Here is a 17218-nt window from a genome sequence, read left to right as displayed (position 1 = left end):
ATTGGAAGAATAGAGGTAAGGCTTATCCTGTTCGATATTTTTAATAAAATTGAAGACCCACCAAACTTGTAAACACGGAGCATCAAGCTAGCATCTTCTCTGTATTGCAGCATAACCCTTTATTAGTCAGCTTCTCTGTGACTCATGCTACCATGGGTTGGGATTTCATGCTCTCAGTTGCAAAGGACTGTACTGCCCAACATTGGTCTGTTGGATCACACAATAGTGCCCCCCCTTCAGAAGTGGAGTTTTCATACAGACATTGTCAAATTCTTGTTAGAGTCCATCATCCCTAATAACCCCTAGCACCCTAATCACCCCTGCCATACCAGCATGCCATGTGGAAAGTTACATGTCACAGCCAGCTTACCACTCAGTCCCACTTTCCATAGTTCAAATAACCCATCATGGAGCTTAAATTCTAATAAAGCATCAGGTCCACCATCTCAAAGGTGACTTTCTCCTTTGTCTTATTAGAATGTTCAATATTCTTCAGCTATGAAGAATATTGAATGTCAGATATTCTTTAGCTATGCATAAATATCCTTTCTGTACACATTGTACTCCTCAAATTCCAATATTTCACTGCTTATAACCGTGTGGCACCATGTCTCTGATATCCACTTTTGATGTCTTGACCAGTACTTCAAATTCATTAAATTTATTTACTATACTCCAGCATTGGTGTACATGCAAGTATACATGCACCTATTCTTACTCTTAGTTACCCTAACACAAGCCATGTATTTACTTGTTCCATGATGACTCCCAGCAACCCTTGAAATCCCCAGTACCCCACTTTCCAGGCTGCTGCTGCTTATTCCAATAGAAGCAGGGTAAGAATTACTTTCACAAACTTTGCAAGAATCACATTCACAGACTAAGAGATTAATGGTAGCCACAAGCTACCATTAATCTATTAGTCTGTGAATCCCCCATCATCATTCTCATCATTCTATTCTTTCGTTTGGCCCAGGTTGAGTCCCTATTTAGATATCGTCCTCCATTGTTGTTGATCTCTTGAATCTTGCATCATTTGTTGATAACTCTGAGAGCCTGTGTTTTTCTTTAGCCATTGGAGCCATTCTCTTTTGGGTCTTCCGGGTGGTCTCTTATCTCCAATTCTTCCTGTCAGTACTACATTGGGCAGCCTGTATTGTTTCATCCAGTTCACATGTCCAAACCACTGAAGTTGTTTTTTGTAGATCTGCTCTATTATTCTGCATTCAAAATTTAGATCTCTCCTTACTGTTCATTAGTTTTATGTTCTCTCCAATTTGTTTTATTGATTTTCCTTAGACATCTCATTTCAAATGACGTTATGTTTTGCCTTTCTTATTTATTCTCCAATTCTCTGATCCATAAGTTGCTGTGGGTATGATGACAGTTTCATGTAGTTTAATTTTTAGACTATTTGAGATATTATTGCTCTTCCATACATAATTTTTAGTTTGTTCATGTTTGTCCATCCAATGTTCAGTCTGTCATTAATTTGGTAAATATTACTTAGGTTTCTGGTTATTAGAGAGCCCAGGTATACAAATTTTTGTACTTGTTCTATTTGTTGATTTGGATGTTTATGTCTTCTGTGTTTTTTCCGATTTGCATTACTTTGGTTTTATTTATATTAATATTAATTCCATAATTGTTGCTTGCTTTATCAATGTTTGTTAATATTTCTTTTAGTTGTTCTTTGGTTTCTGTTAAAATCACAATATCATCTGCATATTTTATGTGGTTTATATTTTTTCCATTTATTATTGTGCCTCTTTTTTCTTCAATTGATATCATTAGTTCTTCTAGGTAGATATTAAATAGATATGGAGATAAAGGGCATCAATGCTTGACTCCTTTCTCTATTTCAAATTTCTCTGTTTTAAGGTTATTTAATTTTACTATTGCTCTTGTATTTTTGTAGAAATTGTTTACAAACATGATTATTTCATGATCAGGCGCCTCTGTAGCTAGGTGGGCAGGAGCAGCAGTGCGTAGCACGCGCTTCTTGATTAGACCAGGGTTCGAGCCTGTAACCACCAAATACGGAGGATGCGGAAAGGTCAGGGAATGACCACTGCAAATCCCCAGGGCAATATGGCTTTAGTTGCTAATGCTCCTAAAAATCAAATAACAAACAAACAAATTTCATGATCAAGTGGGATTTTTGTAGTTGTTTTCTTTGTTTTCATTAAGTTTTCTCTGTTTACAGAGTCAAATGCCTGCTTGAAATCGATGAAGCACAGATAAAGAGGTTTCTTCTTATTCCAATATTTTTCTGCAATGATGTTTAGTGTGAATATTTGGTCTATTGTTGATCTGTCTTTTCTAAATCCTGCTTGTTCTTCCCCTATTGTTTCTTCATATTAGCATTAGCATTAGCATTAGTAGAGGCATATGATGCAAGAAAGCAAGCTTATTCAGCATCAGCCAAAAAAAAAAGAAAAAAAAAAAAAAACCACTACTCCCATTTCACCCCTCAATTCGTTCGAAATACCTGTCCAGCTGAGCCTTAAATTTGTTTAGGCTATCAACTTCAACAACAAGCGATGGAAGTCTATTCCACAAACCAACTGCCCGCTGGCTAAAGGCGAATTTCCGCACATCTATCCGACATCCGTCCTTCCTCAATTTGAATTTATGCCCTCTCAGCTGATTATTCTGAGCAAGAGGAAGAATTCCATCGGCATTGAGCATGCTCAAGCCATTCAAAGCCTTGTACACCTCTATCAGATCACCTCGGCGATGCCTAGTCTCCAGGCTCTGTAATTTGCAAAACTTAAGCCTTTCTTCGTAAGAGCAACCCTTTGTTCCATTCACTAATCTTGTTGCCCTTCTCTGTACTCGTTCCAGCAGCTCTACATCCTTCTTGAAATGAGGCCTCCAGACCTGTATACAGTACTCAAGGTGTGGCCTGACCAATGCCTTATACAAGGGAATAATCACATCCCTGTCCCTGCTAGAAAAATTCCTGTATATCATTGACAAGACACCATGAGCTACTCTTGCAGCTCGTCTGCACTGCTCAGAGAACTTCATATCTGCCTGCACAATTACCCCCAGGTCCTTTTCATTCTCTACCACTGTCAGCGTAGTACCACAGAGTTGATACGTTGATCTGGGGTTACTGTTTCCCATATGTAGTACTTTACATTTGTCAATGTTAAACTTCATTTGCCACCTCTCAGCCCATCTGCTCAACCTTTCCAGATCCTGTTGCAGCAGCATAGTATCAGTAGTGTCCTTAACAACCCTGCCAACCTTTGTATCGTCTGCAAACTTGGACATTAAGCCTGATACACCATCATCAATATCATTTATAAATACAGAAAACAACAATGGACCCAACACTGAACCCTGAGGAACTCCACTAATAACATTAGTCCACGTTGAGCAGTGTCCATTGATTACCACTCTCTGTCTTCTGCCACTCAACCATCCCTTTATCCATAGCAGCAATTTGCCTCGAATGCCACACTTCTCCAATTTGTGCAGCAGTCTTCCATGCGCAACAGTATCAAAAGCCTTTCTAAGATCCAAATATATAATATCAAAGTTATTCCCTGCATCCAGTTCTTTTGTGGCTACATCATAGTATCCAATCAAATTGGTCAGACAAGACCTGCCCTTAACAAACCCATGCTGTGTCTGAGCTATAACTGAATTCTTGTCCAGATGATCCTGCAGTGCTTCTTTAACCAGTGCCTCCATTAATTTTCCTGGAACCGAAGTTAAACTAACAGGTCTATAATTACTTGTGTCAGCCTTTGATCCTCCTTTGTGAATTGGGGTTACATTTGCACATCTCCAGTCCATGGGTACCTCCCCTGAGTCCAAAGAAGCTCTCATAATTATGGCTAGGGGTTTGCTTACTTCCTTTGCTGCCTCCTTTAATATAACTGGATAGATCCCATCCACCCCGGGTGCCTTTTTTATGTTTATCCTCAACAATTTCTCCTCCACTTTCCTCTCAGTTATTAGAAAATCATCTAGCTCACTGCCAATGTTTACTTCACCTACGACATTCCCCTTCCTGAATAACTCCTCATGTGTGAATGTAGATGCAAAATACTCGTTTAGATTGTTAGCCACCTGAGCTGGATCCTCAACTGTTGAACCATCAACATCCAGTGGACCAGTCTGATTCATCCCTTTCCTTCTTGAGTTTAAATAGGTAAAGAACTCTTTTCTGTTTTTCTTTGCATCCTTTGCCAAGGATTTCTCATAATCTGCCTTTGCCTGCCTAATCTCCTTTGTGACTTGGTTACAGACCAACTTATATCTATCATAGGCTTCCACGTCACCCATTAATTTGTATGTATCCCATGCATTTTTCTTCTCTGCCATGTGTCTCATTAGTTCATCTGACAACCATTTAGGCCTGAACCTTGAACAATATTTCTTGGTTGGTATGTAAAGCCTGGTAGCTTCCAAGATTAGTTCCTTGAATGCTTCCCATTTTGAATTTGCTGTTGGTAACATCATCAGTTGGTCCCACTGTATAGAATTTAAATACTGTCTCAGACCAGCATAGTCTCCTTTACGAAAGCAAAAACCCTTCCCTTTACCTCTGATGGTAGTTACCTCCTTGAGTAAATCCCACTTCAGCACACTGTGATCACTGCCACCCAGTGGTTCATTTATCTGCAGATTCCTAATGCATGAAGAATCACTACTGATAATCAGATCAAGAGTATTACTCCCTCTAGTTGCCTCCCGAACATGCTGGTGTAGAAAACAATCATCCAATAAATCCACAAAAGCCTTGCTAGTGTGTGAGTGACCAACCCACAAATTCCAGTCAATATCTGGGAAATTAAAATCCCCCATTATAAGACTCTCTGATTTACTGGCCCACTCTATTTCCCTGTACAGTATCTTATTATACTCATCAGAGTCATTAGGCCTATAGCACACTCCTACTCTCAATTTTGATTTACCTATGCTTATGTCACACCAAACTGACTCAACACTGCACTGTCCAGCGATGTCAACTGGCTTCACTTCCTTGGATTTTATGTGTTTTTTAACTAATAGCATAACCCCTCCTCCCTTCCTATCCTGTCTATCCTTTCTGTAGACGTTGTACTCCCCAAATTCCAGTTCTGCATTCGTTATATCTGTGTGACACCACGTCTCTGATATCCCAACAATATCTGCCTTTGATGTTTTGAGTAATACCTCAAATTCATCAAATTTATTTACTAAACTCCTAGCATTAGTGTACACGCAAGTATACATGCACCTGTTTCTATTCTTAGCTACCCTAACACAACCCATGTGTTTACTTGTACCGCAATGACTTCCAGCAGTCTCTGAAATATCCTGCATCTTGTTTTTCAGGCTTCTGCTCATTCCAATAGAAGCAGTGCAAGAATCTCTTTCACCTCTGCCCGTGGCTACTGTTAATCCATTAGTCTTTGTCTCCCCCCAAGCTAGCAGTTTTCCGACCCACCTAACACTGCCTCGATAGCATCAGCAAATATTCTTGCACCCTTTCTATTTAAGTGTATCCCATCCCTGTAGAAGCAATCTCTCCTGTTAACAAGTACAGTCCAGGCTGAAAAAAATTCTACCCCTTCAGCCTTGCACAATCTTTCCAGGGCCGAATTGATCGACAAGGCTCTCATCATATACTCCCTCCTATCGTGTCTGGGCAGAATTGCAGACACTTTCAAATTCAACCCTACTTCACGGCTTTTTTTCAACAGTGACCTGTACTTGTTAAGTAATTCCGCTGGTCTCCTACTCTTAATATCATTAGTGCCAACGTGTACAACTATATCACCTTTTGTGCCCTTAAAAGATGATATCTGCTCTACAACGTCATCAACCTTTGCCCCTGGCAGACATACCCTGGTCCTGTTCCACCTATCCTTTTTACAAAGCATGTTCCCCGTTTCCCTGACAATTGAGTCACCAACAACTACTAGTTCCTGTTGGACCAGCGCATTCTGCCTTGGGGGCTGCCTCTGTGTTGCAAGATGACCAAGTCCAAGCTCTGGTGTTGATGTGGGTAGCTGAGAGCTTGATGGGCCCCTCAATTTATTTCCTTCGAGGGCATCCACCCTGTCCTTCAAGGTCTCATATAGGCCCATAACAACGCCGAGTTGTCGCCTAATTTCCTTGCACTCCTTGCATCTTGCACACACAAAGACATCCCCCATGGCAGTATCATGTCCCGTACCCGATTGCTCCGCAAACATCAAGCAAACAGTGCATCTTAAAAGGCCGTGATTCAGGGGGCAACCGCCCCCCTCAGTTCTCCCCTGAGTCACAGCACTCCCATTAGCTTGAGCCTTTTGCTTTGCTGCTCTGGTCAGAGTCATGATTTCGATTTAAATGTCAATAAAATTACAATTTCAGAACAAAATTAAAACCTTAAACTTGTATCTTAACACAGTTATAACGCTATATTTATTTTTCGGTATCGAGTGTTATCTACGAGTTCCCTTTATATAACTTCCGTATCAAGTATGTATTAATTATTTGCTACGTTTGTACTCTAAGTCGTTATATATATATAGTTAAAAGTACAATTTAATTGACAATGAAGTTTAACAAGATTAATAGATGTACTGATTAATTGACAATATTATATTATGCACTATACTATACATAGCTAATGCTATCGAATTCCGGATATGCTGTATCGCGCTTGAGTAACGAGTGTTATCTACGAAATCCCTTTATATAACTTCTGTATCAAGTTATGTATTAATTATTTATTTTTACTAATTATTTATGTTCCGTAACCTAAGTGGTTATATGTATAGTTAAAATTACAATTTAATTGCCAATGAAGTTCGACAAGATTAATAGATTTTACTGATTAATTTTCACGTAGCAATGGCGGCCGTTTATGAACGGTAAACACGTGGATTTGATACCCTTTCCGATACTAAGTAATACCTACAAAATCTCTATCTAAGTTATTTTAACTTTAAGTACCGTAAATAGGAATATAAAGCTACTCTAGAAATAAGTTAATATGTCAATTTAAACTAATAAAGCAGAAAATAAATCAGAAAAAACTTCTCTATTCCAAGAGCGGCAGAAAGGCACGTCCGCACAGGAAATCCTCGACCTCAGATCTTTTTTATGTTTTAAGTATCCTATTTTGTAAGATCCTTATAATTATTTTATATACAGTAATACCCCGAAGTTATCCGATAGGTGGGTCCGACGAAAATCGCGTAAGTCGAATTCGCGTAAGTCGGGGTACAACTTTGCATATAAATACATATAAATTTTGCTTAATTGGGACCAAGGACTAACAAAAACACTAGTTTAGAAAAAAAATATTAATAAAATTGCAGTTCTTTATACATATTAATACAAAATATGTATTAAAAAAACAAATGACTTACGTTAAAAAGTTATTTCGATGTCGATGGCTTCATAAAATCTAACAAATTCGTCTGACGACACAGCGCCTTCTTTTTTTCACGCAGAATTTCTTCGTAGCAAGCTAATAATTTTTTTATTCCTTGCTTTGTAGCTATAACGCGTTCTTCGTTGGAGTCTATGTTTTCTAAAATTTTTAAGCCCTTTACAACTGAGCCCTTTTCAATTTTCAACCTGTCAAGTTTGCAATTGTCATGTGCTTTTCGCCGTTGCTTCATTTAGGCCTGTAGCACGTGCAATATCACATGGTCTTTCATTTCGCTCACAGCGTTTCACAATTTCATATTTTTTTCTCTATCGACAGAGGCGGACTGGCCATAAGCCTTACCCAGGAAATCCCGGTGGGCCAGTGTGATTTTGGCCATAAACCGTAGTATGAGGCCACTATAAATTTTCCCGGGTAAGAATTTTTGACCCAGTCCGCCTCTGTTTATCGATAATTGCTTTTCTTTTTCTCTCTGAATCTGTAGTGTCTTCACCAGGACGCTTCCTTTTCACACCTTTTAAGTATTTTACTCAATTTTAGGGAATAAAGCACAATTACAAAACGAGGAGGCACGCTTGATACGCATAAACAAAGCTGCGCGCATGTAGCAACTGAATAAACAACACCATAAAGGCAGAGATACACTATTAACACCTCACATTTCTAGGGGTTACTACCATAAAACAATAAAAATCCAGTTGCGTTTCTGCTAGTGAAATCTGTTATAAACTGGTAGTAAACTCGATCTAATTGCATTTGCGATTATACCGATAGCTGGAATTGTGTTGGTTTTTACGTTATTATGGTGAAATGTGTTTCCCCTTCACTGATATAAAAAACATAAAAGCAGCAAAGTTGAATTTTGTTCATCTTTCGCTCTCATTCTCCGCCGTCGCACCGTATATCGATAACATATGAAAAACGACCTTGAAGATAGTGGGCGGCAGCGTTGCCAAACGAAAAAATCAAGAACCGCGTAACTCCGAGTTCGCGTAAGTCGGGGTAGCGTAAGTCGGGGTATTACTGTATATGATTTAAAAGGGTAATGAGTCTATAATTCTGACAATTTTCTTTATCTCCTTTTTTGTGTATAGGTACTATTATTCCACTTTTCCAGTCTTCTGGTATATCACCTGCAAATAAAATTAGATTAAACAATTGTGCGAGGTGTTTTAACATTGCATCGCCTCCGAATTTCCATAGTTCTGCTTGGATACAATCATTTCCGGGTGCATTGTCATCTTCATTTGGCTGATTGCTTTCTGAACTTCTTTTGTTATCGAGCTTTATTGCTTCTATTATCTAGGGCAAGAGCGTTTTTTCCTTCCCCTTTGAATAGGGTTTGGCAATATTCTTTATATATTTTTTTAAACTGCTAGCTTGGGAATCCCCCCCTCAAGAAAGCAGTTTTCCGACCCACCTAACACTGCCTCGATAGCATCAGCATATACTTGCACCCTTTCTGTTAGAGAGTTACCAGTAGGTTTGGTCCGGTATACTATCTAGCAGCTGGTCTGCAAATACCAATTTAGAGCTGTGCCCTTGAAATGTAAGGAAGATTGGATCTTGCCATGATGACCATTGTAATCTCAAATGATATTAATCATACTGCATGATGGAACCATTCACTATACCTTGTATTTTCATTACACACTTTGATGCTGCTGCATTGTTCTCAAATATACACTGGTATTCAAAGAAAATGGATCACCTAGGAATTTCACATTTCTAACCCTTTTTTGCGATGGTATGTTATATTAATGACTAGTATCACAAATAGAAATATAAACAAAAGATATTTATTAATAGTTAAGGCAAAGCTAAGTAATATTTGACAGGTGCTCTCAAAATATTCTAAAATGAGCATTTGCAACCTTTATACAACAGTTTTGGTAAAACGACTATTATGGCTGAAATGTTATCAGAAGCCCTCAGTTTGCTTTAGTTTATCATTTTAAATGGAAAACAAAATGAAAAGTTCACGAAGTGCAAACTAATATTTAGTTGAACTGCCTCTGGCCCTGATGACAGCAGCACACCATCTAGGCATTGACAAGATCAATTTCTGAAGATAATAAACTGATAGTTCGTGGTTCCAAACACGAATTAAGGATTCCTGAAGTTCACAAAGGGTCTTTGGTTTCTTTCTGGCAACTGCAGATTCCACACAATGTCAACAGTTCTCTATAGGATTCAGGTTCGGGCTGTTTCCTGGCCAGCTAACAGTTGTAATGGACTGTTCTTCCAACCATTTTTTCACCTATAACAAATGTAAACACGCTACTGTCAAACCTCTGATGCAGAAATGAAGCTAAAGTAACTAGAAGTGCCTACTTCCACTTTTTGCCCAATGACAACGCAGAGTCGTCCTGAAAGATGCAGTTACTTGGCAGATTGAAATGGTTTCTAATGGTTGGCAGCAATTTGCCTTCCAATATAGCCAGGTATCCATTGGCATTTACAGAACCTTTTATAAACTGCAGGTGACCTACTCCGTGATATGAAATGCACCCCCATATCATATGGCTGGTGGGGAATTTCACTATAGACACCATACGGTCTGGATGGTATTCTTCACCACGTCTCTGCTGAACGAATCGTTTGTCTCCCATCAGAGCCATGTAGGTTGAATTTCATCTCATCCAAGAAAATAACTGACTTCCACTGCTCGGGGATCCATTTGACATGCTCCTTACCCCAAATTAATTGGGCTTTTTTCATTTTTTATGTGAGGAGGAGCTTCTTCTTAGGACGACAGGCTACAAGTCCATTTTTGAAGAGGCATCTTCTGACTGTTACTGCACTTGCTACCACTCCTGTATGTTCTTCCCATTCTCTTTTCAGCTCAGACAAAGAAGCTTTACGGTTTTTAAGGCATAAGTGATTCAAATATGGTCCTGTTTTGGTGTAGAGACTCGTTTGCATCCAGTTCCTTTTTTCCTATCAGCAGAACCAGTATTCTTGAGTTTGGAAAGAAATCTACCTGCTGTCGACTAATTACAAGATATCTATAAGCAATATGACAAGAAGAACATCCTAAAGCAACAGTAGCACTCTTTCTTTGTGGCTTCAACTGCACATAACTCACCATCCTGACACAAGCAAGGAATGACTACAACTCTTGCAGAGCATGCTATATACCTGAAAGTAACAGCTGATGCAATATTACATCATCACCTACGCGTGTGAATCTTATCTGAATCAATCTGTAAGAAATATTGCCATATACTTATGTTATTCGAACCACAATGACACTGTTAAGGGGTGATGCACTTTCTTTGAACACCAGTGTATGTCTGTCTGTCTGTCCAATGCTAATTACTGTTGAGTTAGTCTTCTTGACTAGAGATATAGCATAAAATATATTAGAGAAATGCTAATTTTGCATGGGACACTCACAATATAAACATATCCCCTGAGATGAACCTACCCTTTTGTCATTTGCAGCACACTGTTGCATCTCCTTTACTTGACTATGAAATCACATTTAGAATATGATTTTGTGGCCATAGCTGCATAAGACTAATAAACAGCTAGCATACATGTTACTAGTTTGCTAGTGGTCACAGTCATTATTCTCTCTAATTAGTGTACCATGAAGTTTTCTTGTGCCATTCATAACTTGTAGTATATTGCTTTTTGAGATACAGGTTTTTGCCTTATGATTTCTTATTTTGTATTAAACATGTACCTGGAGGAATACTTCTTGAGGGATGAAGTTTTTTTTTTTTCTTTTGTTTCCCATATTGGCATGGGAAAGAGTACTTCAGTTCTTTATTTTAAAATTAAAATTTTACATTAAGACTATTGGTTAATTTATATCGTCTGTATTTCCTGATGAAAGGGATTTCAGAATACAGCGCCATTCAACTCTGTTTAGTGTTAATATACATGCAATTTGTTTGTAGAAAGGAGTATATAATAGTTACGTGTTTTTGAAATAAAAACTGCAGTATACAACGTTAAACAATAAAATCAAAGAATAAAATGATGTTCCATTTTATTCTTAAGTTTTGATAGTAGTGTCAGACAGAGATTGGGTTGGGTGATAAGCTTCATTTGCATTTGTTTACACTAAACTTAAAGATCTCAGTGCAGCATACGTTTTAATTCATACAATTCCTGTCATCTCTCTAGATTTACATTCAGACATTTTTAACATTCTAACCCTAGATTTTACATTGAAACATTTCAAACATTGTAACCTTAGATTTCATGTGCATATATTTCAAACATTTTTAACAGGACTGTAAAGATAGCAGTATGTATAATGAAGTTGTCATATTCCTTTACAAAGAAACAAGAAAGACTGATAAAAATTGCAATTTAAAATATACCAAAAACCAACAAATACAGGGATGCATTATACGAGTTATCAACGCTTTACTTATAAACATTCCATTATTTTAAATCAATTCACAAATGCATATTAGTATATGATGATTCAGACTGCATTAGATTATGAAATTAATGAACTTATAAACAGGGGGTATTCGCTTTGTACCATAAACAAAATGAAGTTACAAGCCAAAGAAAGATTAGATAACAATAGTATTGGGAAAAAACACTTTATTTTATGATTCCGTATATCCAGCAGTGGTACAAACAGCTCAATATTCTTTTTAAAGACACTGAATTTAGAGTAATAGCAAAACCCATTCAGAAACTGCATTCAGTATTAAAAAAACATTCCGACATATCTTCAGCTATAGAATTACATGATGTAGTATATAACATTGCATGTGGAAACTGTGACTCCTAGTATGTGGGATCAACACAGTGTCTTTTGGAAACACATCTTAAGCAGCATGCAGCATTGGTTAGGGCTGTAGGGTTCACGGCGTCTGAATTAGCCTTTCATTCGATAAGCGAGGATCACATTTTCTTGTTTAATGAGGCTAAAATTTAAACATACAGCATAATTATAGCAAACTTTAATCGCAGAAATTATAGAAACGAGAGTACAAAATAACACAATAAATGTACGACGACCATTTCTCATTTCAGATTCGTGGACCTTTGTATGCATGCATGTTAACAAATAATCTCTTGTATATAAATGGGGGGGGGAAGTTGGCATCAGGCAGTTCGTTTCCTACCTGTGATCACGACAGTATGTCAAAGTTTTGTCCCTTAAGGAAGGAAAGTTTTTAGTAAATCATTCATCATTGTTTTTATGAAATTGTTCATCATCGTATTTCAGTATATTCCATGATTTTAGTGGCATTTATTTAAACTTTGACACAATGATAGGTTTGCAGTCGGGTGGGGACCTTCAGCTATGATCCGGGGGGGGGATGTGTCTGGTCAATCATGAGCAAGGAAAATTGAATACATTTAAATATTTTAACAAAGTATATATAATTTTAATCATTTTAAACTGAGCATAATAGAAGACGGATTTTGGAGAGTTTTGAAGAGAAGTCACCCTATGGAAATAGATTGAGGCAACTCTGTTGTAAAATTTTATGTATATATGTGTGTGAAGCTGGTTATGTTGTCGTACAGTCCTTTGTTGAATATTTTTATGTTATACTGTAAATTGGGTTTGATATAAATAGTGTCTCATTTGGAAGTATGGGATTGCTATAAGAAATTAAGTTTTCAAAATTTCTTCTATAAAGATGTGCTGTTTAATATTTTCATGTAACTGCTGAAGTATTTAAGAATTAACGTGCTTAAAAATGCTGTCACATTATCAGAAAAAAAAAAGGATACTCGGCTATTCCGTAGCCGAGTGGTCAGGAGCGGGAGTACAATAGCACACGCTCTTTGAGTAGACCGGGGTTCAAGCCACTGACTAATAAATACGGTCGCTCTAAACCCAATACTGGAGGAAAGGAACTTTGGTGTTATGATAGGGTCAGACATGAAATTCTCTGAGCATTGTAAACAGGTTGCAAGGAAGGCCCATGGTGTCCTATCGATGATCTATCGAACTTTTGCAAGTAGAGATAGGGACGTGATAATCCCATTATACAAAGGGTACTAAGAAAGTTTTGCAATACAGCTTTGTTTATTTAATTTTTTCAAAGTAATTTCCTCTACATTCAATACACCTCTCCATCCTCCTAAACCAATCTTTAAACCAGTTCTGCCAAGTTTCACTAGGGAGTAAAGCACACTCGTTGTCCCAAGCCCGTAGAAGGTCCTCATCACTGGAAAACCGCCTCCCTTTTAGCTTCATTTTCACATGCGGGAACAGTGCAAAGTCGCAGGGAGCAAGGTCTAGACTGTAGGGAGGGTGCTCGAGAAGTTTCAGTCCTATCGTGGTCAAATATTCGGTGCAGGCTTTGGCGCGGTGAGCTGGAGCCTTTTCGTGATGGAGGTACCAGGTGTCCATCCTTGACTTTGGCCGCAGGTTCTTCATAGATCCAATGACTTTAGGCAGGCATTGTTCAGTATACCACTTAGCTGTGACTGTCTTCTGCGTGTCCAAAACGACACGTTCCACAATTCCACTCGATTTGAAAAATACAGCTATCATTTTCTTCTTTACAGATCGGGATTTTCTGACAATTACGGGTGTGTCGTCATCATCAAAGACCCAAACTTTGTTTTGAGCCTTGGTCGGCAGATCGTAATAGTACAGCCAAGTCTCGTCACCTGTCACGATGTTGTTCACATACCGAGATTGTCCCTTATCAAACTTTTTTAACATCTCCCGGCACCAAGTCACACGTCGTGTCATCTGCTCTTCAGTCAGTTGATGCGGCACCCAGAGAGAACAAAGTTTCTTCACGTGCAAATGATCTTGCAGAATCGAACGAATTGCTGGTGCATTTAGGCCCAAAGTATCCTCTATCTATTGGTAGGTCACTCGCCTGTTTTCGTCAAGCATTTTCCTCACAGCAGTAACGTTTTCCTCCGTAACTGACGTTCGTGGCCTTCCCGGCCTCTCAGAATCCTCCAGAGTGAAATTTCCCCTTTGGAATTCTCTATACCACCTGAATATCGTTGTACGATGTGGACAATCATCATCTAGTGCAAGAGTCATTTCTTCTAAGCACTGGTCTATGGTTAAACCACGCACGAAATTATACCGCAAAACTGTCCTTATCTCATTTCGTGACCACGATGCCATCGCAAGCACTTTACACTCTCACTACTAATGAATAACTGAGCCCATCGACTTGGCGCGGCGGCTACTATGCACGTATGAACATGTCTCAACATGCAGCAACAAGCAGCTTTCTGTGATTCATTGTTGCGTCATATTGCAAAACTTTCCTAGTACCCTTTGTATAAGGCTTATGTTGGACCACACTTGGAATACTGTGTTCAAGTATGGAGACCGCACCTAAAGGAAGACATCGAGCTTCTTGAAAGGGTGCAAAGATGGGTAACTTGCCTGGTGAGATAGGCAAAAGGGCATCCTTATGAAGAAAGACTTCGAATATGTGGGTTGCAGAGTTTGGAAACTAGACACCTTAGAGGAGATTTGATTGAGGTGTTTAAGGCTCTGAGAGACATCAGTAAAATGAATGAGGACGAAATTTTCAAGATTATAAATGATGCTAGAACTAGGGGACATAAATTCAAGTTACGGGGGGGAAATGTTTAGATTGGACTGCAGGAAGTTTTATTTTAGCCAGCGAGTTATAAATTACTAGAATAAGTTGCCTTCATGGGTGGTAGAGGCCGACAGTTTGGGGAAATTCAAAGGTCATCTGGATAGTACTTTCGGGTAAGGGAAGCACATAGGATGATAGGTTTAATTTCCTTTTTTTTTTTTATTAATTATTATTATTTATTCTTTTTTTTTTTTGTTTTTTCATTGTTTTGTTCGGATTTTTTTTTTTTTTTTTTTTTTTGGCTGATGCAGCATAAGCCATAGGCTTTCTTGCGCCCTGCGGCCATTACTAATACTAATACTAACCTGCACTGGACCAGCTTGGCAGATTATGGTCCATTTCCCTCAGAATGAATTGTTGAGGAGGCTTCTATCCTGCAGTGGGTGCAGTTTTTATCAGTAGAATTACAGGAATATGGATCAGTACAATTATAAGATGTATCATTAGAATTACAGGAATATGGATCAGTACAATTATAAGATGTATCATTAGAATTACAGGAATATGTATCAGTAGAATCATTAAAATATATGAAGATATGCACCTTTAATAGTTTTATTTTGTGTCTTTTAATCATTCTGTATTAATATAAAAAATCAGTAAATTTTAGTTTCGCTTATAGCTAAACATCTCTTTCATTATATCAGTTTTGCACTTATATTGTATGAGGCTAATTTAATTTAACTTAATTTAAGTGTTTTCCAAAGATAAACAAAAGCATTTATATGCATATATAAATTTCTGGTAAATATATTTAAATATATATATGTAATTAACTGGTATCCTTTTTTCCTTGCTTTAATTTTTAGGCAGTTATTAAGGCAAATATAAGTAACAGAATGATGAAGCAAGGCATTGCAAGAGCTGTTCAGGTTGAACATCGTATAATTAATTTAAATCAGAAACTGGATACTTGTCTTTTGGAAGTGGCTGTTTCTTCAGGTAAAGCAATAGACTGTTTGTTATTTGGTTTTTAGGTGCATCAGCAACTAAGGCCATATTGTTCCGAGGATATGGCGGTGGTCATTCCCTGACCTTTCCGCATCCTCCGTATTTGGTGATCACGGGCTCGAACCCCGGTTTAATCAAAAAGCGTGTGCTACGCACTGCTGCTCCCGCCCACCTGGCTACGGAGGTGCCAACTATAGACTGATTATGTTTCTTCTGGTGGGGTGATTACAACTATACACTATACACAAACAATACATAAAATTGAGTGAACTATACAAGTATACACAAAATTGAATGATTAAAGAAAATATAATGTGTATTAATGAATAAGCACTTTTTTTTGTTAATTTTATTTTTACTTTGGTTCAGAAAAATTGAGGGGAAAAAACTGAAATGATGAATTCTTCTGTGTTTGTAAATACAACTTTTAAAATGATGAATTGTAGATTTCTTTTTATAGTGTAGATAGGTTGCATTATAAAAAAAAAAGGGTTGACAAATACCACACTATTATATTCTTGCAAGTGCTGCTGGAAAACAGAAGTGTAAAAATTTTATAAAAATAAATAAACTTTATGCAAAATGGATGAAAGATTGGCTATATAACAATATAATAAAGTAAAAATTATAAAATTTGAATACAGTGTATGATACTTATTGTGATCCGGGATAATGTTATCATTCATGTAATGTTATCATTTTTGTAAAGTCAGAATCAGAAACATACAGATACATAGAAAAAATGGCATTTATTTTAGTTATTATTATTATTATTAGTAGTAGAAGTAGTGGCATATGATGCAAAAAGGCAAATTTATAAAGCACAAAAAAAAAACTAAAAAAACACTCCCGCATCACCTGTCCATCCTCTCCAATAATTTGTCTAGTTCTTTCTTGAATTTATTCAAACTAACCACTTCCACAACAACAACAACAGATAGAAATTTGTTCCAACAATCAACTACCCACTGGTTGAAGGCAAACATCTGGACATCCCCCTTAGCATTAGGTAAAGCAATAGACTGTTTGTTATTTGGTTTTTAGGTGCATCAGCAACTAAGGCCATATTGTTCTGAGGATATGGCGGTGGTCATTCCCTGACCTTTCCGCATCACAAAAGACACACAAAAAAGAAAAAAAACACCCTTCCATTTCATCCCTCCATTTGTTCGAAATACCTGTCCAGCTGAGCCTTAAATTTATTTAGGCTATCAACTTCCACAACAAGGGATGGAAGTCTGTTCCACCCAACAAACTACCCGCTGGCTAAAGGCAAATTTCCACACATCTATCATACATCTGTCTT

The 17218-nt window shown here is 37.7% G+C and overlaps 1 protein-coding gene across 2 annotated transcripts in view; it reads left to right on the top strand.

Annotated features, from left to right (window-relative positions):
* LOC150087143 (mitochondrial mRNA pseudouridine synthase RPUSD3-like) overlaps positions 1-17218 on the top strand; it is a 170476-nt gene that overhangs the window by 106119 nt on the left and 47139 nt on the right. For both annotated transcript variants that reach the window (XM_090371846.1, XM_090371847.1), the window contains exon 7: positions 15771-15903. In XM_090371846.1, coding sequence (XP_090227972.1) covers positions 15771-15903 — 133 coding nt within the window. The remainder of the gene's footprint in view (positions 1-15770; positions 15904-17218) is intronic.

This window comes from Mastigoproctus giganteus, chromosome 4 (genome assembly GCF_048544385.1).
Source record: "Mastigoproctus giganteus isolate SK-2022 chromosome 4, ASM4854438v1, whole genome shotgun sequence".
Taxonomy (NCBI): domain Eukaryota; kingdom Metazoa; phylum Arthropoda; class Arachnida; order Uropygi; family Thelyphonidae; genus Mastigoproctus; species Mastigoproctus giganteus.
Note: the sequence above shows the minus strand (reverse complement) of the source record. Positions and strands in the feature narration are given on the sequence as shown.